At 36.9% G+C, this 23878-nt stretch overlaps 6 protein-coding genes and 2 non-coding genes across 9 annotated transcripts; 5 read left to right on the top strand and 3 right to left on the bottom strand.

Annotated features, from left to right (window-relative positions):
- Positions 1-1255: 1255 nt before the first annotated feature.
- On the top strand, positions 1256-4882 carry LOC106300993. Its single transcript, XM_013737290.1, has 6 exons — positions 1256-1444; positions 1613-2154; positions 2644-2970; positions 3362-3766; positions 3853-4082; positions 4403-4882. The coding sequence occupies exons 1-6, from the start codon at positions 1296-1298 to the stop codon at positions 4652-4654; spliced, it is 1905 nt and encodes a 634-aa protein (XP_013592744.1). The 5' UTR covers positions 1256-1295; the 3' UTR covers positions 4655-4882.
- A 249-nt stretch (positions 4883-5131) lies between these two features.
- On the bottom strand, positions 5132-10965 carry LOC106300992 (kinesin-4). The gene is made up of 20 exons (XM_013737289.1): positions 10887-10965; positions 9909-10206; positions 9685-9809; positions 9511-9594; positions 9355-9432; positions 9180-9272; positions 9077-9106; positions 8828-8998; positions 8215-8745; positions 8046-8127; positions 7860-7955; positions 7582-7761; positions 7356-7462; positions 7086-7264; positions 6827-6991; positions 6499-6752; positions 6236-6399; positions 5673-5974; positions 5465-5589; positions 5132-5363 (listed from the first exon to the last, which is right to left on the bottom strand). Exons 2-20 carry the CDS (start codon positions 10147-10149, stop codon positions 5305-5307), a joined length of 3066 nt encoding a protein of 1021 aa, XP_013592743.1. The 5' UTR covers positions 10150-10206; positions 10887-10965; the 3' UTR covers positions 5132-5304.
- Positions 10966-12005: 1040 nt separating this feature from the next.
- LOC106298407 (carbon catabolite repressor protein 4 homolog 5) lies at positions 12006-15496 on the top strand. Its single transcript, XM_013734522.1, has 14 exons — positions 12006-12314; positions 12423-12586; positions 12872-12937; positions 13032-13084; positions 13298-13379; positions 13538-13584; positions 13689-13776; positions 14015-14107; positions 14200-14232; positions 14307-14398; positions 14542-14656; positions 14915-15000; positions 15099-15183; positions 15264-15496. The coding sequence occupies exons 1-14, from the start codon at positions 12071-12073 to the stop codon at positions 15318-15320; spliced, it is 1305 nt and encodes a 434-aa protein (XP_013589976.1). The 5' UTR covers positions 12006-12070; the 3' UTR covers positions 15321-15496.
- A 273-nt stretch (positions 15497-15769) lies between these two features.
- Positions 15770-16666, bottom strand: LOC106299544 (non-specific lipid-transfer protein-like protein At2g13820). The gene is made up of 3 exons (XM_013735620.1): positions 16305-16666; positions 16118-16210; positions 15770-16038 (listed from the first exon to the last, which is right to left on the bottom strand). Exons 1-3 carry the CDS (start codon positions 16642-16644, stop codon positions 15896-15898), a joined length of 576 nt encoding a protein of 191 aa, XP_013591074.1. The 5' UTR covers positions 16645-16666; the 3' UTR covers positions 15770-15895.
- Positions 16667-16926: 260 nt separating this feature from the next.
- Positions 16927-16998, top strand: TRNAD-GUC. The gene has a single exon. It is a non-coding gene; the product is annotated as a tRNA-Asp (tRNA).
- Positions 16999-18123: 1125 nt separating this feature from the next.
- LOC106300337 (lipase 3-like) lies at positions 18124-21864 on the top strand. Of its 2 annotated transcripts, none has more exons than XM_013736455.1 (9): positions 18124-18421; positions 18759-18932; positions 19021-19414; positions 19626-19912; positions 19991-20059; positions 20139-20195; positions 20338-20390; positions 20561-20636; positions 20717-21864. In XM_013736455.1, exons 1-9 carry the CDS (start codon positions 18381-18383, stop codon positions 21666-21668), a joined length of 2103 nt encoding a protein of 700 aa, XP_013591909.1. In that variant the 5' UTR covers positions 18124-18380; the 3' UTR covers positions 21669-21864. The 2 variants fall into 2 exon arrangements, with proteins under 2 accessions (XP_013591909.1, XP_013591910.1); XM_013736456.1 differs by having other exon boundaries at positions 18125-18421; positions 18754-18932.
- A 372-nt stretch (positions 21865-22236) lies between these two features.
- LOC106300338 lies at positions 22237-23088 on the bottom strand. Its single transcript, XM_013736457.1, has 2 exons — positions 22784-23088; positions 22237-22633 (listed from the first exon to the last, which is right to left on the bottom strand). The coding sequence occupies exons 1-2, from the start codon at positions 23030-23032 to the stop codon at positions 22409-22411; spliced, it is 474 nt and encodes a 157-aa protein (XP_013591911.1). The 5' UTR covers positions 23033-23088; the 3' UTR covers positions 22237-22408.
- Positions 23089-23669: 581 nt separating this feature from the next.
- On the top strand, positions 23670-23741 carry TRNAD-GUC. Its single transcript has one exon. It is a non-coding gene; the product is annotated as a tRNA-Asp (tRNA).
- Positions 23742-23878: the final 137 nt, after the last annotated feature.

Raw genomic sequence — 23878 nt, forward strand, 5'->3', positions numbered from 1 at the left:
AAAAAAACATTTTAGTTTTCCAAAATCTAACCCTAACAATACATACAATACTACAACATATGTTTGCCAAACTCCTAAACCAAAATATTTCATAATTCACTACTTCCACTCATCTATCTTCAAAACAAATCAATTTTATCATATCTTAATTTATATCACTTAAAACTGTTTATAATTACTTGATTTTTATTTTTCATGCATCAAAATATTTTTTTACAAGATTTATAAATTATTTTTAAAATAAACTGGTACCAGACGACTTACACTTCAGTCGTCCAGACGACTTCCAACATCTCAGACGACCCAGACGATTTACTGGGGCTATATTCGTAAAAATGGCTTCTGTTTTTTTGTTTGGTCACAAGGGGTTGAGCTGTAATTTCACTAGGCTTTTAGGTTAGTTTTGCATTTGATTCAAGTTTGGGTATAAGTTTGGGATTAAAATCAAGTTGTGGGTTAGTTTTAGCAAAAACCCCTATTTTTTTTTAACAAAAACTACAGCAAAACCAAAAACCAAAATTCAAAATCTAAAAACTAATAACCAGAACCAAAAGCTGAAAACAAAAACTAAAACTAAAAAATCAAAAAAAAAGCTATCAATTTCAACAAATTATAGATCATGTTTTATCTAATATTTTGTATACAATAATCCTGGATTGATATTTATTTGTATATGGATATATGTGAAAATATATAAAGAGATAAATAAGTAATAGCCTTACTGAGTAATGACAGGTTTATATAAGAAAATTAGTAAATAAATGTAAAAAATCTAAATAGAACTAAAAACTAAAAAAAAGACATGGTTTAGCATAAATTTCACAGACTAACATAATCGTTGAATAGAAATATGGGATTGTAAATACTAATTAATCACAAAATCATTTCACTTTTAGGAAGGGCTAGATTTCCAATCAAAGCTATAATTCTAAACGTTTTTTATCTAGTAATGTATACGATACGAAGTGAGAGAGTTACCTTTAAACTTGGCATTTGGTATAATTTTAGCATGCTCGTTAAGAAATGAGTAGGCGTATAATTTTGTCTTCAAGGAAATTATAAGATTACAATATTATACATTTATTTTTTAAAAATCATATTAATATGAAAAAGGTAGAGAAAAAAAAGAAAGAGAGAAGCACTCAACTCAAACACTTTATAATATATTTTTTTGGTAAAACCACAAACCTTGCTTTTGATTTTGTAGCTGAGGTCTCTCTCTCTTCCTCTCCATTTGATAGGAAGAAGAAGAAAGATAAAAAGATAAAGAAAGAGAGAAAAGAGATATAGTTAAAATGCAATGTTATACAAATGAAGAAGCACTAGCAAGCCTCTTCATCAATGTCTCAACCTCCTCCTTTCTCCTCCTCCTCCTTTTATACTCCGCCGTCTCGCTCCTCCTCAAGTTCTTCCACTTCATCGGTGGCTACCCTCTCCTCCAAAGGTCGCTATATATATTAACTTATACTTAACTTTAATCTATCATACACATACAAAAGTATGAATACTGAAAATATTTTAAAATATGCAATATTATTTAGAGTAGATTGATATATTATTGTTTTCTGATTCTGGTAAAACAATATTGATAGTAGCGCTCTTTATTATGCAGGAGTGAAGATGAATATGATTCGGCGGCGTGGCTTTCCGATGAAGAAGAAGAAGAGGAGGAGGAGGAAGAAGGGGAAGAGTTCAAGATGTCTTGTAATACAAGTTACCACGTGATAACTAGAGATCAAAAACAGAATCATTTGATAGCTGATATAGAAGATGATGGAGAGTCTTTAGTGTTTTACAATAATAACTACAAAAATGTTACAAACAATCGGCACACGGAGGAGTATATGAATGTTCATCAACCTTATGAACAAGAAGACGAAGATGATCAAGATTCCAACACTTCTTCCATAGATGAACACTTTTCCTCTGCTAATGTTTCTCCTTACCGCAGCGAATCATCAGTAGAAGAAGAAGACAACGGCGTTGAAGATCTTCATGACGTTCGTTATGATCATGATGATGATGAAGAAGAGATAGAAGGAGTGTCACAATACGACGTCGTTGAAGATTTGGTTCGTAAGCGACCAGATAGAAGTATTCGTGGTCCCTCTCCTCTCCAAAGTGGTTTGGTGTTCAATGACAAAAGCTACAATGGTATTATTTCTCTTCACATGTTTTCTTTATTAATTTTTCTTCACATGCAGATCGAAAGTTGTTTTCTTTACTTCTACAAGTAACCAGGATTAGCAGAGTTTCATTGATTTTTAAATAAAAATAAAATTACGGGAAAAGAGTTTTTATATTGGAATTTAGTTACTGGGTGATATTGGTATTTTTTTTGTTAGAAGATAGTACTTATTAGTTCGTATTTGACTATATTCACGTAACGCCCCCTTTTGTAAAAACATTGTTTGTAATAAACAAAAAGTATACGAATGATATTCATCAAACAATTCAAAACGAACCGACGAAAAATGAATTGGCCTATTACTTGTTATTTTAATTAGTTTATTATCTTTTTCACGTTTGAGTTCACCAATGACATTCGTCTATGTGTTTGTTTACAACCGTGAAATTATAATAGTACATGTATTGATGTTCTCTTTAACCCGTTGAGCTAATCTTGATTCGATTTGTTTGCAGGAGGGTATGTCTCTAATGGAGGAATCAAGAATGATGTCGTGGAGATACATCCAGCAATGGGATTTGCCACGAGAGAGATCAAAACAGAGGAAGTGTTAGAGGAAGAAGAAGAAGAAGAGAGAGGAAAGATATTTGGAGAGTCATGTACGAATGGGTCAACGTCAAAAAGTTCATCGGAATGGAGAAACTCTCTGAAGACCGACGATCCTTTTTCCTCCTCCTCTCGTCGGAGTTGCCCAAAATGGGAATCTTACACCGTCTTCCAAAAATACGATGAAGAAATGACTTTTCTCACTAGAATCTCTGCTCAAAAGCTTCAAGAATCAGGTGAAAGACCATAAATATTATGCATACTAATAATAGAAATGATTCTAGAACCATCATTAAACTTTTCTCACTAGGATCTTGCATGCAAAATGATCAATACTGATTTTGTTCGAGTATTTCTGTTTTTGGGTTGAAAAATAAAACAATAGGCAAATTATAAAACAAATTTTAAAGAAGTATTGAAAGTTTTTTTAAAAAAAAAACTTTAAAGAACTAAAAGTTTATGAGTCGGTTTATGAAAATCAGGTTTCAATCATATATATAGAAATAAATACTGAAGTTTCATTTTGGTGCTGGTGACAAAAAAACTGCAACATCACACATTACTAGAGTACATGTAACTCAATCCTATAATTATAAACGACTACAAAAACAATGTTATTTTTGGCAGAAACGTTGAAGTCAATCATGGTAGAGCCAAGATCGATCTCAGAGAGGATCGTTCACAAATTATCATCAAACGTACACAAGAGAAAGCAACAAAACACAAGTAGTAATGCGCCAAGACCAAATCCATACGTGGAACTAGAATCAGCTTACGTTGCACAGATATGCATAACATGGGAAGCTCTAAGTTGGAACTACAAAAGCTTCGATAGAAAAAGATCATCCACGCAGCGAATCAGCTTCAACGACATCGGATGTCCCGCAGCAATCGCGGACCAGTTCCGTACGTTTCATATTCTATTACAAAGATACGTCGAGAACGAGCCTTATGAAAATGGAAGGAGACCTGAGATTTATGCTCGAATGAGAACTCTTGCTCCCAAATTGCTTCTTGTTCCTGAATATCATGGTACGTAACTCTTTAAAGGGTATGTTTGTTAATACGGCTGTTACTAGAAGATACAATCTTCAATGGTTTTAGTTATTTGGATTTAGATTACGAGGAGGAAGAAGAGAAAGAGGAGGAAGAGGAGGGTTTCAAGTCGAGGATAACGTCAGCTGCGTTCTTGATGATAATGGAGGAATGCATAAGAACATTCATGAACTTTCTAAAAGCTGATAAAGAGAAGCCATGTCAAAAGATCATCAAAGCCTTCTTTGGAAGAACTAAACGAGGCTCAGTTGATCCAACCCTTGTCCATCTAATGAAGAAAGTCAACACAAAGGTCAGTGTTTCAACTTATATTTTTACTACTACTTTAATACCAACCACATCCAAAATATATATGATTAATTAGTGTTTTAGTTTCTTAAAATAAATAGTAGCTGGAAAACACAATAGCATACCAGTTCAGTTGTTTTTATTGGTTGTTTTATTTCGATTTAATTTTTAGACGATTAAAATTTGAGCAATAAAATTGTTTTTTGATGTGAGAAATAAGATAGATGAGGAGTATATTATTACATAATGTGTTCAACTTGATGTGAAGTGTCTAATATTAACAACTTTATGCTACTTTGGTCTATAATATCTATCCATGAACAGAAAAAGACGAAGCTGAAAGAGATACGTAAAGGAGGAAAATACATGAAGAAGAAAAAGATGAGTATAGAAGAGGAAATGGAGATCCTGATGGGACTAATAGACTTGAAAGTGGTGTCAAGAGTGTTGAGGATGAATGAAATGAATGAAGAGAAGTTGCATTGGTGTGAAGAGAAGATGAGCAAAGTTAAGATTATTCAAGATGGAAAGGCGTTTGAAAGAGATTCGACTCCACTTTTCTTTCTTCCACATTGACCCCACTAGTTTAATCCATTCTTGTGAATATACCCTTTATTCTTTCCCCACTCACATCCTTTGGTTTTACACGTCGTATTGGAGGAGATCTTTTAGACAAAACTACGAATAAAGAGCACCATAAAGTTTGAAATTTGAATAAATAGATAGGGGATATACTGTAGATTACTTTAGTTCCTTTTTACTTTCCTTTTTCTTTTCTTTGTTATGTATCTTTTTTTTAACTTTTTGAAATAAAATTTCAGCCTTTATTAGGTATAAGGTGACTCATACACTCAAGGAATCACATAATTAGGTGTATTCCCACCAAACTCTGATATATATATATTTTTTGGAGATTATTGATTGTAGTTTTGGAGAATTCTGTGATTGGTAAGAGTATTGATATTACCCCATGCATGAGTTACGAATAATATATCTTGAAAAATGTAATCAGCTATTGTTTCATTGGTTGTGAAAAAAAAAAAACCTGTGAAGTAATAAGGTTCATGTATTTACAAGGTTTTTACATAAATCACATAAAATATTGGAAAAATTTGTAGTTCCAGTTGAAGCCATGTATTAGACGAAAATGAGAAAAAGGAATTATGAAAAAACGTACGCAAAGTTTTACGTACGAAGCATAAATGATATATGCAGTGTTACGTAGTTTACGCCCACCGTTTAGAAGACTTGGCCAAACTAGAAGAACTACCTGTCTTCTTAATGCCTGGAAAATATATAGATTAAAGGAAAAATTAATTGTAATTAATCTGATCTTCAAATCGTAACCAAAAGAGTATGTATATATATGTTCTCATTTTTGCTTACTTGCTGATGATGACAAGCCCGATGCAACCTTAGCAACGGTCGATGTTGTTCTTGTAGCTACTTTCCGAAGTTTATCGAGTGGTCGTGTAACAGTGGTTGTTGTCCTTGAAGTCATTGACTTAGCTCTGCAATTTTATCCGTACCATAAAGTTTAAAAACAAAGATCTCTTAAAGAACCATAACAACAACAAAAGTTTGATTATTAAACCTGTCTGCGATTTTGGGTGGTCTTTTAGCAACATCAGTGGATCGTTGAGTTCCAATAGAAGAAGCGTCAGATGTAACCTCACTCAATCTCTCCTCGTACTCTGCCTCAACGGAAGAAGATAAACTCTCACCATCAGTAACCGAGTGTCTTGATTGTGATGAATATTCTCCAGTTTCTGAGTTCATGTCATCGGTTTGTCCAAAACTCTTTCTCCTCACCATTGGTTTCTGAAGTCTATTAGAATGATGAAGCCTCTCTATCTCTTCGTCTTTCCTTGCTATTGTGTCCTTAAGGGACACTACCTGTAAACAAACAAATGATTCATGTCATTGCTAATGATAAGAAAAATCATAAGGGAAAAAGCAAGGCCGGTCCACGAGACAGCCGGATGAAGCATTGACTTCGGCCCCTAAATTTTTATTGCTTAATATATATGGATTATCCGGCTCCCAAATACTCAGAACATATATATATGTATCGATGATCCAACTTTTATACCATAATTGTTTCAGCCCCTAAATCTCAGGTCCGGAAAGGATGATAGAGAAAGTGTGTTTCCTTACCTGTTCCATTAAGTCTCGAGCATCTTTACCTTCTTTACTGCTCTTTGCAGCACCAAGTTCAACTCCAGAGACACGTTCTGCGAATTTTAAGGTACTCATCGACTCTGAATATGAAGTAGTATCAGGATTTAGTTGCACGAACATTAAGGTCTTTGCTCGTCCTCCTATAATGCCAATATCACATAGAAACATAGTTATGTTTATGATTATATCGCTTAAAACTCATAAAGTATAACATTAATTTAACTAACTAACTAACTAACCAAGAGAGCTTTGGAGTAGTTGTGTTAGCTTGCTGTTTCTGTATGGTATATGTGAACTCTTTGAAGCCAAAGAGAATATAACATCTCCAAGAGATGAAAGCGATTTGTTTATATGTTGTGCTTCTCTAAGCCTATCTCCTTTGACTTCAGAGCGATCTACTCTCTCACTTCCTGCTAGATCCACCAAATGAAGGTTTCCATATAAGACAGAACCGGTCTTCATATCTTTACCACGAACGTGAACAGTGACAATGCTGCATAAGAAGCCATATAGTTTAGTGTAAAGGACACGTTAAAACACACATGTTTTGTTTCATGAAGTAGGAACCTGTGAGAGCGACTACTTCGTTCATTCATGGCAGTAGCACCAACGGAACGATTTTGTAGTCCAATGTCCATCAAAGTAATCACATCTGAGGTCGATGTCACAGGATACATGCTTGCATCAGGCACAGCTAAACCATTTTCTGAAGTTGCAGACAGGATCCCTAGTGTGTGCAAGGTCAAGGTAAACAAAAAAACAACAAGAAATGAAAGAAAAAAAAGAAAGAGAGTATAATTAAGAACAAGAAGTTGAAAAAGGATATTTCTTTTGAGAAATGTCATCAGAGAGCAAATCAAGCACTTGTTCATTGTATATCTCTACCATTTGCACTCCAACTTCATAGTTTATGTTTCCCTTTCTGGATTGAGATATTTTAAAGAGATCATTGAGTGCACGATAGTTAACTCCCCAATCCTCTTCACTTGCTCCATCTGGACCAGTCTGAAAGAACAAGAATGTAAAGTAACAAAAAGCGCGTTATTCCATGAAATTCAAAAGATGATCAAGAAAATAACATTGAAGAGTTACGTACCATTGTATAAGTTTTCCCTGATCCTGTCTGACCATATGCGAATATACAAACATTGAACCCGTCAAGCACTGACCGAACCAGAGGTTTTATGTCTGAAAAGACCTCAGCTGCAAGAATCCAAGGTATCAAATGAACTTGGATGTTTAGAAATGTAACATATAAAACATAGATAATCATGAAATAAATGTTTTAGGAGAACAGAAACAGGCGGGTAAGAGATGAACACCTTGAGTAGCATCAGGACTATAAACTTTGTTGAACCTAAACTGGCGAAGACCGTCTTTTCCTGGTCTAGTGGGATTGGTAACTACCAACTCTCCATCCTCACCAACGTGCTCGACCACTGTATTTGGTGCACCTTGTCCAGGAAGGAAAGGTCTAACTCGGCAAAACACTCTGATGTTTCCTGCAAGTCACAAGTACATAACTTATAGGCTGCCTAACATTTGAAAATTTACATATCCTAACAAATTAAATATAAATATTTATCATAAGCCTCAGTACCTTTCAGCTCCTGAAGCTCATTGAAAAGTTTCCGGTTTTCAGTTAGTACAGCATGATAGTTTTCAGCAGCATTGCTTAGTTCAATCAGTTTCTTTCCTGTAGACACATATTTTGATTTATGATCACTACATGTCATGAAGTTTTTCGATAAAGATTACAGAAGCATTGGTTAGAACATTCCCTCACCTAACAGGCTGAACTGTTCTGTATAGTTCTCTTGAACCTTCAGAATCTCTTGCTTGATGGATCTTGAATAAAACCTCAATTCCTGTAAGTCACCATAATTAGTCAAATATAGATTGTAACTTGTTTGGTCTAGCAAATAGTTTGTATATAAACATATATATATATATACCTGTAGTGCTTGAGACTGGTGATCAATAAAGCTTCTATATGAAACTTCTTTCTGACTCCAACTTTGGTGTTTGAACTCAGATTTTTCCTCCATTTCTTTCACTCCATTCTTCCAGTTAACAAGGTTCTGTTCAAGCTCTTGAATTTTTCTTTCAAGGCTTGTATTCACAGTCTTTGTTTCTTTTTCCATTTGTTGAAGCTCTTTTATCTTTTCCTCAAGAACTTGTTTGGTAGTATGTGCTTCTTCTCCCATTTTCTCAAGCTCCTTGACCTTTACCTCAAGGGAAGTTTTTGCAGTGTGTGCCTCTTTTCTCTCTTGCTCAAGCTCCTTCATCCTGCTCTCACGTCCTGTTGTTGCCAGCACCGTTTGGCTTTCCATTTGAGAGCATTGATGTTCGTATGCTTTCTTAGTTTTCTCCAGTTCTTGTCTTAACGCTGAAACTTCGAGGTTGAATTGATCATTTTCTTTGGATAGCTTGGCCATATCCTCCTCTTCGTTTTTACATTGTTCCTCCCACTTTGCCTTTTGTGTCTGTCATACAGAAAAAAAATTACATCATGCCAGGCCAATGAAACAGAACATTTCTACTAAAGCCAGTTCTATATGTACCGACCAGTGTTTGGCTTTCCATTTTTGAGCATTGTTGTTCACATTCTCTTTTAGTTGTCTCCAGTTCTTGCTTCAACACAGAGATTTCAACGTTGTATTGATCATTCTCTTTCAATAGCTTAAGCATATCCTCTTCTTCGTTTTTCTTCTTTTCTTCCCAGTTTGACTTCTCTGTCTATCATACCGAACAAAACCCATGAGGCCATGCTTACTAAACTGAGTTCACAAAGCAACTTAGAAGTATAACGTTTACCTTCATTTGTCTAAGCTGTTGTGTAGCAATCTGCCAAAAAAAAGGAGAGTTTTATGTGACAAGATCCCAAGCAAATAAACTCGGTTAATAAATGATACATTACCTCATTTTCTTCACCACTTCCTGATGCTAAGGCTTCAAGGACATTGATCCTTGACTGGTACTTCTCCTCACGAGCTTTGAATATATTGTTTTGCTGCACATTAACACATATAGAGAAATTACTCAATAAAAAAAACTAGAAAATGAAAACATTTCTAAAGAAAACAAAACTATACCGTTCTTAGATGTTCAGCTTGAGTTGATATGCGTCGCTCAATCTCTTGCACGACTTTTCTCAACAAGCATGCCACACGCTGGTCATCATCATCAGCTTTTGTTAAGAGGCATCAAATACATTAAGATGAACAAGTTGTTAACATTCAAAATATTACCTGAGGGATTTCACCGTTCTTTCTTTCAATACTTTCATCAAGAATCCCATTCACAACGCTTAGAAGTGACTGCGTAGGAGCGTTCTGTGTCAAACAAAAGCCAAGAGCATTGTAAAGAGACGTTTCAAAACGAGTAAGTCAAAGGAAAGTTCATTAATAAGGCAGAGGAGATACATCTAAGCTACTTGATTTCATCATTTCAGAGATCTTTGAGGCTTGAAGATCATAACGCCCCTGTTTCATCTGGAAAACCTCGTGGAACTTGTGTCCTCCATGGTGTGATCCAGGTGATAATGGATCTGCCGTGAAACACAAGACAAGATTATATATACACACACACACACAGACACTAATATATATGTTACACATGTCAGATTGAGAGAAAGAGTTATAAGTACCTAATATTACGCCAGAACTGGCAAGGGCTTGCTGGAACTTGGAGTCAGCGAGACTTTTGTCAACAGATAATGGAGAAAAAGGAGAGAAAGGACTACGAGGAGTAGTTACATCTCTTTTGGAATCTGAAAGGTTTCTATGCCTTTCGTCTCCAATAGATAATGGAGAGAAGGGAGAGAAGGGACTACGAGGAGTTGTTGTATCTCCATAAGGGCTGCCTGATTGATCACGCACTGAATTCATTTATGCGTCGTCGACAAGCAAACTTATGGAGACTGTTTCATTCTTTAGCAACAAGCCCTGAAACATGATTTATTCAACAACAAAAAAAAAAGAGCTTGAGAGTTAGACCAAGTCCATACAAGATTAGAAGAAAACACACATAAAAGAGGAAGCTAGAATAAACCTAGATAGTCTAGTTTTCTTTTCTTGTTCCACAAGCAAATGTTCGTAATAAGAACATGATCAAATGGCACCAGATGTGTTCAATAATGATTTGAGACACAACTCTCTCAGAATCATCATTGTGATAAGCTTTACTGCTTGATCAACAACATGGTAATTATACTACCATCAAAAGTTCCATTCATTTCATTAACCTAATGGTTCTTTTTCTTCTAATTTCGAGTAAACTTTGCATTAAATTTACCGTTATTAAAAACATCACGTAAGCCAAAAAAAAAAGAGATTTACACAACAATCTCCAGGCAAGGGAATTGAAGATGATTAAGACAAACAGAAATAGGAGACGATCAAACAAACACATGCAACTTCTGAGGATGCTAGCAAGAATAAAACATAAACCTCTTAGAGACGAACCTACCTACAAGGAGATGAATATAAAAGGTACGTTGGTGCAACAAGAGAACATTGAAAGAAGAAAGTCAAAACATATATAGTTGAAAATTAAAAGTCGTGATCAGCAAAATAGGATCATGGCAAATAACAGATATGATGAAAGCGATCATTTGTTTCCTTACCTAGAAATTTTCCAGACAGAATTTTCCTCAGGAAAAACTTGGAAGCGTGCGTGGAGGAAGTCCAACTTGATGAGAAAACAAACAAAGAGACAAGGAAAGGGAGACGTGATGGGAATGTTGGCTGATTTGATTAGTGATAATAAAACTTAATTATTTTAATAATTAAATTTGGTAAGAAAAACAAATTAGAACAAAATTAAGTTGTTGTTGTTTTTTATTTTGTTCTTTATTTGGTTAGTGTATGGAGGAAGGGAGCGCGAATTTAGGAAGAGAAAGTAACAAAATATCTTCCTTCCTCCAATCGTTTTATGACACATGATAAATCTAGGCTGAAATTGGAGGGAAATCAACTATAACAAATGTTAACAGAAATTATAATATTTGATTAACAACTGATTAACTTATATATAGATATAATTTTGGGGTGGTAAGACGACCAAGAGAAACATTTTAATATGTGTGCAGTTTGGACACCACACCACGTCGGGGTCGTGGCTCTCCTGTGTTGAACTTCTATCGTTAGAGCATGCGCAGCGGCGAACCGCTAGTTAAAGTTCAAGAAATTATTTTTTTAATTTTTTTTTTATCGTTTGATTTAAAAAAAATAAAATTAAATAAAGTGACCAACGGATCGCCACGTGGCGTGGGGTCCGCTGAACAGTCACGACCCGGGTTCATGCGGAAAAGACGGAGCAAGCCGAAGTCTTTCACTTATGCTTATTTTAATATATATTTTTTTTGGAAAACGTGTGACCCCCTCCCCGAACTCCTGATGCGCATGCTCTAAATATTAGAGAGGATAATCTATAGTTAAAACAATATATAGACAAACAAAACTGTAGTCATAAAGAAATATATGTACATGAATGTTTTTTTTTGTGGTGAAACTAGTATAATTTTTTTTGTAACTTCTTTGTGTTAGCGACAATCAAATAAATACTTAAATTAATTTCCGTTAGTTATGAAAAGTTTGTTGACTCATCAACAATAAATACTAGTATGATTTAAATCAATCAAATCAAAATAAATATCTAAACCAAATAATCCAAACTAAACCGGGGATTAACAGACGAAAACCGGTCCGGTTAAGAGAATACGTCCCAATTTAAACTCCGACGTAACAAATTGAACCGAGTGAATTTTGGTTAACTCCCTCCACCAACGAAAACCTCAAACGCCGCGCCATGAGTAGCGGCGGCGGATACAAGCCGGTGAACACAGGGCGGCGCACAATAACCACCGTCTCCAAGCGAAAGCGATCTTCAATTTCCGAGCCAGTACACCGACCCCACCCTCCTCTCGCGCCGGGTCCCATCCGTAAACCTAGCAAGTCCTCTCGCCGGCGTCGAAGGATACGTAAGGAGAAGGCCTCGAGCTCCGTCGAGCGTCAATGGGTGTTTTCCGCAAGCAATTCGAGAAACCTTAAAGGTCACGGCTTTACATAACACTAAGTCGTAAAGTTGTTTGTTTTTTTAGGACACGGCGGTTTTACTTTGTGTCTGAATCATGTTTTTTTTTTTTGGTTTATTGTCTCAGATAAGCTAGTTTTAGTTTCGTACAACCTACTTGGTGTTGACAATGCGTCCAACCACATGGACTTGTATTACAACATCCCGCCGCAACACTTGGAGTGGAGTAGACGGAAACATCTCATATGCAAGGAGATTAGTCGCTATAATGCAACCATCTTATGTCTTCAGGCAAGTTCCGACCTTTATTATTACATACTGTATTGGATGATTAACATGGATTTTGCATGCGTATATGTAAAATATATATGAGTTGGTTAAATGTTAAGACTATCGTATCTCCCTTCCTTACGTTATGGTTTTATTAATCATTGGAGGATTCGTATCATGTCAAAAATGGCTTCTTTTTGTATTAGTATAGAAACATAGGAACGGGCCTGATGACGAAATTATTTAGTTCCATTTGTATCCAACAACTACGTTTTTGCATTTATCATGTTTTAGCTTTTGTTGCAGGAGGTTGACCGCTTTGATGATCTTGATGGCCTTCTTAAAAACAGGGGATTTCAAGGTGTTCACAAGGTATATAAGAGTCAAATAACACATTATCTCGTACAGTATGTATTTTTGGTTCTCTTTTTTTTCTTCTTCTTAGTTTCTAATATATTTTCTGTAGCGTCGGACTGGAGAAGCGAGTGATGGTTGTTCTATATTTTGGAAAGAGAAACTGTAAGTTCATATTTTAGGCAGGGTCTCATATATATCTTGTGCGTTGTTGGAAAGCTTGTTATAGTGGGAGTCAGGAATCTAGCTATTTTGAAATCTCTATTATATATATCGTCAAAGCTTTGCTTTTTAGTGGTTCTTGATGTAGTTTATTTTGTATTGACCTTTGACTCCTCTAGTTTCACCATTCATGTCATTGTTTTGCTGTGAATGCAGATTCAAACTCCTACACCATCAAGAAATAGAGTTTGATAGCTTTGGCCTGCGAAACAATGTTGCTCAACTTTGTGTTTTAGAGGTATGCACCATTTTATGTAACTGAGCAAGCTGAAAATTGATTGGGGGGGAACTATTTCAAATTTTATCCCTCCTGGTATTTTGCAAGAATACTAATTGCTTTAGAGTATGTTTGGATTCTTTTCGAATTCATCTCTTTGATCCTGTGTTATGAAACAGATGAACTTTGAGGACCCAGAATCTAAATTACGTGTACAATCTTCAGAGTATGTTTGGGTTCTTTTTTTCTGAGCCTTTACTGGAGATTGAAGATATGTTCAGATCTTTATTAAATTTCACGCTCACATGCGGTGATTTGGTTGATTTCTAGGCAAACATCTACAAGTCCTCGAAGGCTAGTGGTTGGGAATATACATGTCCTGTTCAATCCTAAGCGTGGGGATATTAAGCTAGGCCAGGTATGTATTGCTACGTGCTTGCAAAATTCGGATTAGGTTGACTTTAACCATAAATAGAACTTTGTTCTCAGTGCACATCCTGAATTTAAAAATGTCTATATCTTAATTAGTAGTGAAGAGTTTTTCATGGTATTCATCAGTACATCTAAGCCTGGCACTGGCAGCATAGATGACACGTGTTGGAAATTCCACTAGCTCGCTCGTTTTCTTGATATGTGTAATGTTACAAATTTTTTAGGTAAGACTCTTGCTAGAGAGGGCTTACAAGCTATCACAGGAATGGGGAAATATTCCAGTGGCAATTGCTGGTGATCTGAATAGCACTCCAAAGGTCCTCTCTACCAACCTTTTCTTTTTTTGGCTGTATCACTTATTGCCTTGGCTGAAAATTTTCTGACATTTTATTCTCAATTTTCTGGACAGAGCGCAATCTATGACTTCGTAGCTTCAGCCGATGTGAGTTTCAGTTTTTTTCCAGTGTCTTCAGAATATGGAGTAAACTCTATTTATTCATTTTCCATTTTGGACAGTTGGATACACAACTCCATGACCGCAGGCAAATTTCTGGTCAGTCTGAGCTTGATACAAAGCCGAGTCCATTTAGAAACCATTACGCAGTTAGGTAATTGGAAATTCGTCAAAATGATTGATTGCTCTGAGTAGTGTTTCTGTTTATCTTATGAACTGATAGTTCGCTTATATCTCTCTCTTTTGGCTCTTGTTATATCAATTTAGTCTAAGTAAACAACTTGTCCATTTTTCCAGTGTATCGCAAACCAATGAATGGAGCCAGGAAGAACTACAGCTTGCAACTGGTGGTCAAGCAACTACTCATGTCCGACATCAACTGAAGCTTAACAGCGCATATGCTGGCGTTCCTGTAAGTGCTTTTTTGCTCTTGGTCTCTACTGCTTGAGGCATGTGGTCGATGTGCTGGTCTGTCAACTGCTTGACAACTAAATTAAGTTTCCCTTACCTGGAGAATAGAAAAAAACATACAAGAGAAAAAGAAAGTGGTTTGCTCAGAGAAGCTTTAGGAACTGTGGGCTTCTTTGGTACTAGATTATAACGAATGTATCTGAAACAAACAGCATGTTGTAGCTTTCCTTCTAGTATGATAACACCTGAGATCTTACAGGGTACACATAGAACGAGAGATCAATGCGGTGAACCATTGGCAACAACATCTCATTCGAGGTTCCAAGGAACTGTTGATTATATATGGTAAGTCATACTTGTGATAACTATAAATCATTAATCAGATTTTATAATGGTAAGTCTATCTGACATGTTATATTTATGAAATGGTAAATGTTAATCAGGCACACTAAGGAACTTGTTCCTGTGAGGGTTCTTGAAACCTTGCCAACTGATGTTTTGAGAAGAACAGGTGGACTACCAAGTGAGGTAATTCATTCATAAGTTTAGGCTTTAATTACTTGTTCTTTCTTCTTCTGTGAACCCTTTGCTTTCTTTGTAATTTGCAGAAATGGGGAAGTGACCATCTCGCCATCGCATGTGAACTTGGCTTTGTAGGTGAGTGAGGTTTAACGTTAAAAGTCCCCAACGGAGCCACCTGATTTCGCCATCCATGAAGTTTATGATCATGGAGGCTTGTGAACTGAAGTGTTGAAATAGCTTCGGTTGAAACTGTAACAAATAAGCAGCCAAAACATACTCTGAACTGTTTTTTTTATTACTAATAATAGACGATTAAGTTTATATTTCTAATACACATGTTTTAAGATCTTGATGTATCTAGAAATCATTTCACTTTCAAAATTTGTTTCAAAATATAATAAGTATCATTTTACCTTTTTCAATGTATACGTTTCAGTTAAGTGTTTAGACTTAACATTGTAATTTCGATATTATTTAATAAAAGTTTTAGTCGGTAAAAAAAAAAAGACGAGAAGTAAGGAAATTGTTCATGAGCTTCTTGTGTTAATAATATTACAGAATCAAAGAGACTATTAAACAAGAGTGTTGTTATTTCATTCTTCTGTTTTCTGATTTCATTTCAATAACTGCAAACGTTAAGTAACATACAGAAGAAAGATGATCTTGATTAATAGAGAAACCCCAAAACAGGTGATTGTAGCTAATATGCAAGACAGATTCAGATGAGGAGAGTTCCTGGTAGGATCGGTGCGAGTGCGAGGATGAATAGCTGAATCTTAGACTTGGAGCCAGAGGATCTCAGATCATAACCTAGCCCCATTAAGCTGGTGGGTCTTGGTGCCAGTTGAGCCACTGGGGTCGCTAATGAAGTAAAATGAAATTAGTAACCATTCTTGTTGAGATGTTATAGATGCTGAAACTTTGGTGTAAAGTGGCTTACCAGAGTTGTTCTTTGCACCTGGAGATACTTGAGAACCGGTTGAGCTAGAAGGTGGTGGAGCAACTGAGGATGAATCACTAGGCGCCTCTCCTCCTATAAATCAAAAGAATGTTTCTCATAAATTTCAAGAAAACAATCAAATCTTGCAAACTTTTTTTTTCTTAATTGTGTGAAAACATCTATGTACCAGGTGAAGTGCAAGACGACGAATTGGCTGGAATGTTGCAAAGCGGAGGCAACTGTAGAGCAAGAGTTTGGTTGATTGGAAAAGCAGGGGACAAAGTAGAAGTATTGTTGAGGAAGAGACAGAGACAAGTTGGTTGTTGGCTATAGATCTGGTTTAAGCCGTCACAACAAGGCTGAGCCGGAAGCTGGACAAAGCCTTGCACGAATGGACCACATGGAGCCAACGAAAGAAGCATTGAGGAGCATGTAGCTGTAGTGCCTGGGACTTGAGCGAGAACCTGCTGAAGAAAGATCGGAGACAAGGAGACTAAGAGAGTGACAAAGAGAATAGAAGAAGCCATTTTTCTTGGAGAACAAGTTTCTTTCTTCTTTGTTTAAGAGAGTGGTGGTCTGAGTATTTAAGGTCCAAATCAATTGGTTTGGTCTGTGTGTGTGTGTGTGTGTGTGACTGTGGACCGGTATTGTTATTGCACACAGGATGTGTGTTTAATTTGGTTTCAACACTTTGATTTCTTCATGTTTGTATTTTGGACTTCATTCATATAATATGATGGTTTGTGATCAGAACAAGTACTTTTAATAGATATGGTCATTATACATGAATAACTGAAACGAACATCAAAGTCGTTGTAGTATAGTGGTAAGTATTCCCGCCTGTCACGCGGGTGACCCGGGTTCGATCTCCGGCAACGGCGTTAACTTTTTAATATCTACTTTTTTTTTTGTTTTTAGTTTCTCAGGTCTCTCAATTTTCACTTTTTTAGATTTGAGGCCCTCTTTTCCTCATATGCCACTTCAGAAGCCGATAATAGTAAATACAAACAAATCGAACCACTTAAAAAAATTGCGAAGCGTAGGATAGGAGGGAGTAAATTGGCATTGCAAAGCTTCGTACCAGCAAATGTGGTTCTCAAAGTCTGAGTAAGCAACTCATTCGATTGTTCTGTAGTTTATTGACTCACACATCAACAGTTTTGTTCTCCCGTCTCTGGTTTGAGTCTTTTTTTTTTGTGTACTTGAAATTTATGAAGAATATGGAACTTCTTACATTCAGAGGAAATGGCCCTTAAAGGCTGTGTTACTTTGATAGTAGGCTACTGATTCCATAGTTTATTATTTGTAGTCGTCTGCTCTGGTGCTAAGATGATGAGACCTTTGGATATAAGAGTGTTAGAGCTTATGTAATTCTTTTTTTTTTTGTAACACAAGTAATTCTTTTTATTTATTTAGGTAAGTCTTTGCATATATGCAAGTTGACAGAAAATTACGTTTCCGGCGAAGAAAAAAGCACATCTTCCGGCCAAAAATACATTTGCTTGGCACTATTAGATAGTTTTCCAAAATATTCATATGGCTGGTTACGTAAAGTTATTTTCATTAGTACTATATTTAGTTTCCTTTATTAAAAGCAGTACGTTTCTTGCAGCATTCAAATTCACTAAAGTAAAGTACAATAGTTGCCACGACCAATGTTTCACAAATAATTTAACGCCCATGCGTTACGTAAAGGTTATCTCATTTTAAATTTTGTCTGAAAATCACCTAAAGTGTGTAAAATTACATATAATTAATATGAAAAGAATCATAATATAATTATAAAATTACATAAGAAGCATTCTGTCATTTTAATCATTGCTCCTTCGGGTGTGTGTTATGTTGTGTAGTGAAATTTGACCTTTTCCCGCGTGTCGGTAACGTGTCACATCCTACATTATCCAATAATACTTCTCCACGTGCACCCATCTTGTCTCTCTCCTCCTCTGGACGGCAATAATCGCCGACGTGTCACCCCCTAATAAATCGGATTCTCCTCAATTATTTGTTTATTATCTGCGATTATCTTTTTTAATTTGGATTCTCGGGGGAAGTCTCGAGAGATTGGGTCTCTGTGTGTTTCCTTTATTTCTGATCCCGCAATAAACCTCAATCGCGATTTGCTCAAATCTCTCAAGCCAATATCGATTATATTCAGGTGGATATAATTTTTCTTGTTGTCGTTTTCCTGGAAAATTTGGGGAGAAACCGCCGAATCAAGATTATTTTTCGTTAATTGTGAGTTTGGGGGGAGAGAAAGGTGATGCAACGAATCGTAGATAACGCTCTCGCTGTCTCCAAAGAGTAAAGTCTCCTTCCCTCTTTTACGATTAGTTTCATTCATCACCGCTACTACTTGCAATGCACACGCTTCCCTCTTACTATAGTAATATAGTTTAGTATCTTTGTAACTTGAGCTTCATTAATTCCTCAGAAGAAGACTTTGCTATAATCTCATTTGTTGATAGATGGATTACATATTATATTGGTTGAAGATGGTGTTTGATGTCTTAAACATAACTCTTTTTATTACTTGTTTTCCAGTTTGTCTTCTTCTTGTCTCCTTTTGTTTTTTTTTTTTTTTTGTAACAAAGCTGAAACTAACTATGGCATTCGGTTCATGTTTTGTCTTTTAGTGCAGGTCCGTGAAAACTGTAACGTATGAGTCTTTAAACAACATTGCTAGATGCATTAACGGAGTCTCCGCTCTTCTCTTGACACTCCTTCCCGGGAAGGCTAATATTCTCGAAGGTCTCCATGGCTGGGAGCTCAGACCCACCTTGCGTGGACCACGTTTACCACGCTGGATGCACAAGTAAAGAAAAAAAACAATCCTGTAATGATTCTTGCCAGCCTCTAATGTATATGCTAATATAACTCTGTTTTCCAATTCTTGATGGCAGTGGGGTATCTTCTTTCAATCACTTCATTCACGAGCTCTCAGTGGATTCCGATACTTCGAGCTTGGACTATTCTTCTGGAGAAGAAGATAGTGACGGCCCGCCGCCTGCATCGCCGTCTTCTCAATGCTCACGTCTCTCTTGGGCCAGTGCTTCCGCAAAATCGGAAGGACACTGGTCTGAGTGGATTACCTTCATTCTTTGGTGGTTGATACTCCCTTTACGGATCTTGCTATGGGTACCTCAGTATTTTCTGCGTTTGTTTTTTAAACGAAGTTCGAGAACTCCCGCGAGCCCAAGAAGGAGCCAACATAGGCCTCGTTTTAGCAAGACTAACTCTAGCAAATACCATGATGTTCCCAACCGTGCTACTGATAGAAGACGCGGCGTTGTTGAGGTGTGTCACTTCCAGGGTCGGTCCTAGGCAAAGCCAAATGAAATATTGGCATTAAGCTCCCGAAATTTTTTGAAAAAAGTTTACATAGACATAGGCTCCCAAAAGAATGTTAAACCCCCCCCCCCCCTAGTTAGAAATTTATTCAATCATGTTTGTGTGTTTTAAAACCTTTTTAACACATTATTTCTACTTGATGTGTTTTGTTTTGCAGGATCTTCATCTTGCTATAGAGATCTGCATAGAAGCAATTTTTGATTTTTTCCACAAGGCTACTCATCTTCTTCTTTCTCCATCGGAAGCTATTGCAATAATGTTATCATGGTTCTCTCCTTCTAGTCACAGGCGTAAAGAGAAGCATGGCCACGTTTCGGATGATGAAACTGTGCAGACTGCCACTTTAGGAGATGGTGATCCATCTCTTACTGAAAGGCCCGCACGGTTATACAACACCATGAACACTGATACTCGAACGTGTCAGGATGTCATAACAGAGCTGGGGTAGGAGCAGCTCAGATGTCTTGTGTTTCTTGTTTCTTTACTTTTCTCAAATATTTATCTCTCTCATGATTTTTATAGGTATCCTTACGAAGCTATTCGTGTTGTTACATCCGATGGATATGTTCTTCTCTTGGAAAGGATACCAAGGTATAACCTTCTTGTGACACTCACTGGTGCATCCTTTCCATTACATGTATCATTGAGTTCTTTACTTCTATTTTTGCAGACGTGATGCAAGGAAAGCTGTTTATCTGCAGCATGGGATTTTGGATTCTTCAATGGGGTGAGTTTCATAGTCCATTTTTTAGATGACTTTTTAAGCTGAAAGGTTGATAAAGTATTGTTTTCTATATCCATTTTGCATTGTTTGTTCTCCTCATCTTTTTTTTTTTTTTTTTTTTGTGTATCTATGCGTTCTTCTTCAGATGGGTATCTAATGGGGTTGTTGGATCTCCAGCTTTTGCTGCATATGACCAAGGTTCAAGCTTCAATATTTTCATAGTTTTTTTTTAATGAAAATCTGAAAGAGCGGAAGTAACAATATAGAAATAGGAAGTATACGCTACATCAAATCAAAATCACACTTCAATGTTTTATTAATTCACATACCACCAACTGCTGGGATTCTTACAGTCTTATCTTTCACAGGGTATGATGTTTTCTTGGGGAATTTTCGCGGTTTAGTTTCAAGAGAGCATGTAAACAAGAACATATCTTCAAAAGAGTGAGAGTTCTTGACTTCCTTATGATAGTGAAGACGCTGAGAAAGAACTGTTTAGCCTGAGATATTTGATCAAAATGCAGGTATTGGCGATACTCCATTAACGAGCACGGTACTGAGGACATCCCAGCGATGATAGAAAAAATCCACGAAATCAAAACTTCAGAGTTAAACCTCAGCCAACCTAATAACACCGATGAGGATATCAACGAGGAGGAGCCTTACAAGCTCTGTGCCGTCTGTCATAGCCTAGGTGGTGCTGCAATTCTCATGTACGTCATCACTCGCAAAATCAAGGAGAAGCCACACCGTCTCTCCAGACTAATCCTACTCTCACCCGCTGGCTTCCACGAGGACTCCAACTTAGGCTTCACGTTGGTCGAGTACATTTTCCTTTTCGTGAGTCCGGTACTGTCTCGCTTAGTGCCTGCCTTCTACATACCCACGAGATTCTTCAGGATGCTTCTCAACAAGCTAGCACTTGACTTCCACAACTACCCTGCTCTCGGTGGGCTTGTCCAGACGCTTATGAGTTATGTGGTTGGTGGAGACAGCTCGAACTGGGTTGGAGTGTTAGGGCTGCCTCACTACAACATGAACGATATGCCAGCTGTCTCCTTCCGCGTTGCGCAGCATCTTGCTCAGATCAAACATACTGGTAAGTTTAGGATGTTTGATTACGGGAGCAGGAGGGGGAACGTGGAGGTTTACGGCTCTCCTGAGCCGCTTGATCTAGGGGAGTCTTATAGTTTCATCGACGTGCCTGTGGATTTAGTGGCGGGGAAGAAAGATAAGGTGATTCGGCCTTCCATGGTGAGGAAACATTATAAGGTGATGAGAGAAGGTGGTGTTGATGTGTCGTTTAATGAGTTTGAGTATGCTCACCTTGACTTCACGTTTTCTCACCGGGAAGAGCTTTTGGCATATGTGATGTCAAGGCTTCTGCTTGTGGAGCCGACGTCTGTTGAGCAGAGGCAGATGAGTCAGAAAGTTATGAAGTTGAAGAAGAAGAAAAAGGAAGGTACGGTAGTGTAAGTAGCATAAAGCGAACCATGGCCAGTGTGTGGTCAATGTCCCTGTAGAGTTTGGTGTCTTTGTATTGTCATGTTGTCTTTTTGTGGCTTTGAGCTTCATGTGTTCTATGTTGATCTCCTATGGATTGGCTGTAATAGTGTATATAATGCAAGTGTGATCTCTTGATAAAATGATACTTGTCAGAGATGCTTTTTCAGCAATATGATACATGTTTCTATATTGGTTTCTATGAATATTGTGAATCCAGACAATTACTACATTTTATTGGAACTTTTAGACAGACCAATCAATCATTATACAGTGCCAAGTCTAATAACGTATTATGCTTCTCTGGGCATAACATAGAAGAACTTCTCTACAGAACATAGTGCAGTGATCAGTGAATCATAAGATTCTCACGTTTCATGAGTAAACAGAATGAAACAGAACATAAGAGAAGGGAATCATTAGAGCTTTAGGTCAATGTGTTTCTAGTTCCCACATCGAGCAGAACATCAAACACATTCAACTGAAGGCATTATCAAAAACTTGAGTTTTGATGTATCCAATGTGATGTTGATGTTACTTCTGCAATGTAAACTGTTGTTTCTTTTATTCAAAGGAAACAGAGAAGCCCACATACTTTCTACACCAGAGCAAACTATAATGTTTTCTCTGAAACTAAAAACAGATCAAAACAAGAGATTGTCCACACAGATTTGCTCACACGGTTCATCATGGGAAAGGCAAATAACAATCTTTTATTTGCTTCTTCTCTTGGAGGTTTGCTTTTTGTTCTCGGTGGCAGCAGGAGTTGCAGCAAGTGGTGTCTCTTGTTGAATATCATCGTCAGGTAAAACGGTGTGAAAGAACTTCTTGGAGGAACCAACTTGGTTGCAGATTAACTTGAGCATCTTCCTCCCTCTCATCCATTTCAACATCAGCTTCATATGAGTCTTGCTGTTCAATCCACTTACCCCAGCTTCCTGTTGTTACATTAACACACAGTCAAAACACATTTCTCTATCTCTCCTATCAAACACTATTCACATCCACTTCAATCCCTAAATCAACACAACACTAAGGATCTGAATCAAGATCTCGAGAATGTTAGCTTTTAAGGAAGAGATTCAGACCTGAGCGCGGAGCCAAGTGTTGGGAACGGAGAGAGGTCCGTGTTTCTTGAAGACTTCGTAGAGAGAGCTGGAGATGATGTGAGCTTCTTGGATCGAGACCTTTGGGTTTATCTTCCTTACGTTCACAGCTCGCTCTCTCGACATGTATCTCACTAGCAGAGAGTTACAACTCATCTCGTTCTCGAAAACAGTCGCCGAGGCTCTACAGAGCTTCCTCAGTCCTCCTCCTCCGCCGCCGGTGAACCACATTCTCCCTTCTTCTTCCTCGCCGTCACGTTCTCTCGCTTTTCTCTCGATTACTGAGTTAGGTCTCTTCTCTCTTGCGTTGTTTTGATAATTTTCAAAACAAAAAGCCCAATAGGCTTAGATTTGGCCCATTTTGAGTCAAAACACTCTGTTACAAAATCACATGTTAGCTTATCCATAATTATCATTCTGTATTCCCACAAATTATTAAATGAAAATCATTCAAATTAATAAAATTTTGGTCCATTTTAATCAAACTCACCTCTTAACTTATCCATAATTACCATTTTGTATTCTGACAAAATTATTCAGTGACAATCATTCAAATTAATAACATTAAAAATTCTCATTTCGTCGCTAAAAAAAAAATCCCATAATGACCCGCCAAAAAATATCTTTCGAGTTATTAGCCCCACTTGTTCAGTTAAAGTTCATAATGACCCGCCAAAAATATCCATTGAACTTTATCTTGCAAACCAATATCTTTTTGAGTTATTAGCCCCAATATAAACCATTCAATAACAAACCATCACCTCCATTTGAATGGGTAATTAGCCCCACTTACATCAATTCAATCCCTAAACCTAAACAAGTAGTTTATTATGGTCATTATATATGAATAAATCTAACGAACATCAAAGTCGTTGTAGTATAGTGGTAAGTATTCCCGCCTGTCACGCGGGTGACCCGGGTTCGATCCCCGGCAACGGCGTTAGCTTTTTTTTTATCCAATTTTTATTTGTTTTCAGTTTCTTAGTCCTTCAGTTTTCATGTTTTTAGTTTTGAGTCCCTCTTTTCTTTATATTTCGCTTCAGAAGCCGTTAAAGTAAATCAAAAGAAATCGAACAA

Source organism: Brassica oleracea, chromosome C6 (genome assembly GCF_000695525.1).
Source record: "Brassica oleracea var. oleracea cultivar TO1000 chromosome C6, BOL, whole genome shotgun sequence".
NCBI classification, from domain to species: Eukaryota; Viridiplantae; Streptophyta; class Magnoliopsida; order Brassicales; family Brassicaceae; genus Brassica; species Brassica oleracea.

What these genes read in the sequence shown, in the direction of transcription:
- LOC106300993 (XM_013737290.1), top strand. Translation starts at nt 1,296, where the DNA reads ATGCAATGTTATACAAATGAAGAAGCACTAGCAAGCCTCTTCATCAAT. An exon ending in GGCTACCCTCTCCTCCAAAG is followed by an intron (nt 1,445 to 1,612) that starts GTCGCTATATAT and finishes TTTATTATGCAG; the next exon opens with GAGTGAAGATGAATATGATT. An exon ending in TCAAAAGCTTCAAGAATCAG is followed by an intron (nt 2,971 to 3,361) that starts GTGAAAGACCAT and finishes TATTTTTGGCAG; the next exon opens with AAACGTTGAAGTCAATCATG.
- LOC106300992 (XM_013737289.1), bottom strand. Translation starts at nt 10,149, where the DNA reads ATGAATTCAGTGCGTGATCAATCAGGCAGCCCTTATGGAGATACAACA. An exon ending in CGAAGTAGTCGCTCTCACAG is followed by an intron (nt 6,753 to 6,826) that starts GTTCCTACTTCA and finishes CTTCTTATGCAG; the next exon opens with CATTGTCACTGTTCACGTTC. An exon ending in CCACCCAAAATCGCAGACAG is followed by an intron (nt 5,590 to 5,672) that starts GTTTAATAATCA and finishes ATAAAATTGCAG; the next exon opens with AGCTAAGTCAATGACTTCAA.
- LOC106298407 (XM_013734522.1), top strand. Translation starts at nt 12,071, where the DNA reads ATGAGTAGCGGCGGCGGATACAAGCCGGTGAACACAGGGCGGCGCACA. An exon ending in GGGATATTAAGCTAGGCCAG is followed by an intron (nt 13,777 to 14,014) that starts GTATGTATTGCT and finishes CAAATTTTTTAG; the next exon opens with GTAAGACTCTTGCTAGAGAG. An exon ending in ATCTGAATAGCACTCCAAAG is followed by an intron (nt 14,108 to 14,199) that starts GTCCTCTCTACC and finishes TTTTCTGGACAG; the next exon opens with AGCGCAATCTATGACTTCGT.
- LOC106299544 (XM_013735620.1), bottom strand. Translation starts at nt 16,644, where the DNA reads ATGGCTTCTTCTATTCTCTTTGTCACTCTCTTAGTCTCCTTGTCTCCG. An exon ending in GTCGTCTTGCACTTCACCTG is followed by an intron (nt 16,211 to 16,304) that starts GTACATAGATGT and finishes TTTGATTTATAG; the next exon opens with GAGGAGAGGCGCCTAGTGAT. An exon ending in AGGTGCAAAGAACAACTCTG is followed by an intron (nt 16,039 to 16,117) that starts GTAAGCCACTTT and finishes TTACTTCATTAG; the next exon opens with CGACCCCAGTGGCTCAACTG.
- LOC106300337 (XM_013736455.1), top strand. Translation starts at nt 18,381, where the DNA reads ATGCAACGAATCGTAGATAACGCTCTCGCTGTCTCCAAAGA. An exon ending in GATGTCATAACAGAGCTGGG is followed by an intron (nt 19,913 to 19,990) that starts GTAGGAGCAGCT and finishes TGATTTTTATAG; the next exon opens with GTATCCTTACGAAGCTATTC. An exon ending in TTTTGCTGCATATGACCAAG is followed by an intron (nt 20,391 to 20,560) that starts GTTCAAGCTTCA and finishes TATCTTTCACAG; the next exon opens with GGTATGATGTTTTCTTGGGG.
- LOC106300338 (XM_013736457.1), bottom strand. Translation starts at nt 23,032, where the DNA reads ATGTGGTTCACCGGCGGCGGAGGAGGAGGACTGAGGAAGCTCTGTAGA. An exon ending in ACACTTGGCTCCGCGCTCAG is followed by an intron (nt 22,634 to 22,783) that starts GTCTGAATCTCT and finishes ATGTAACAACAG; the next exon opens with GAAGCTGGGGTAAGTGGATT.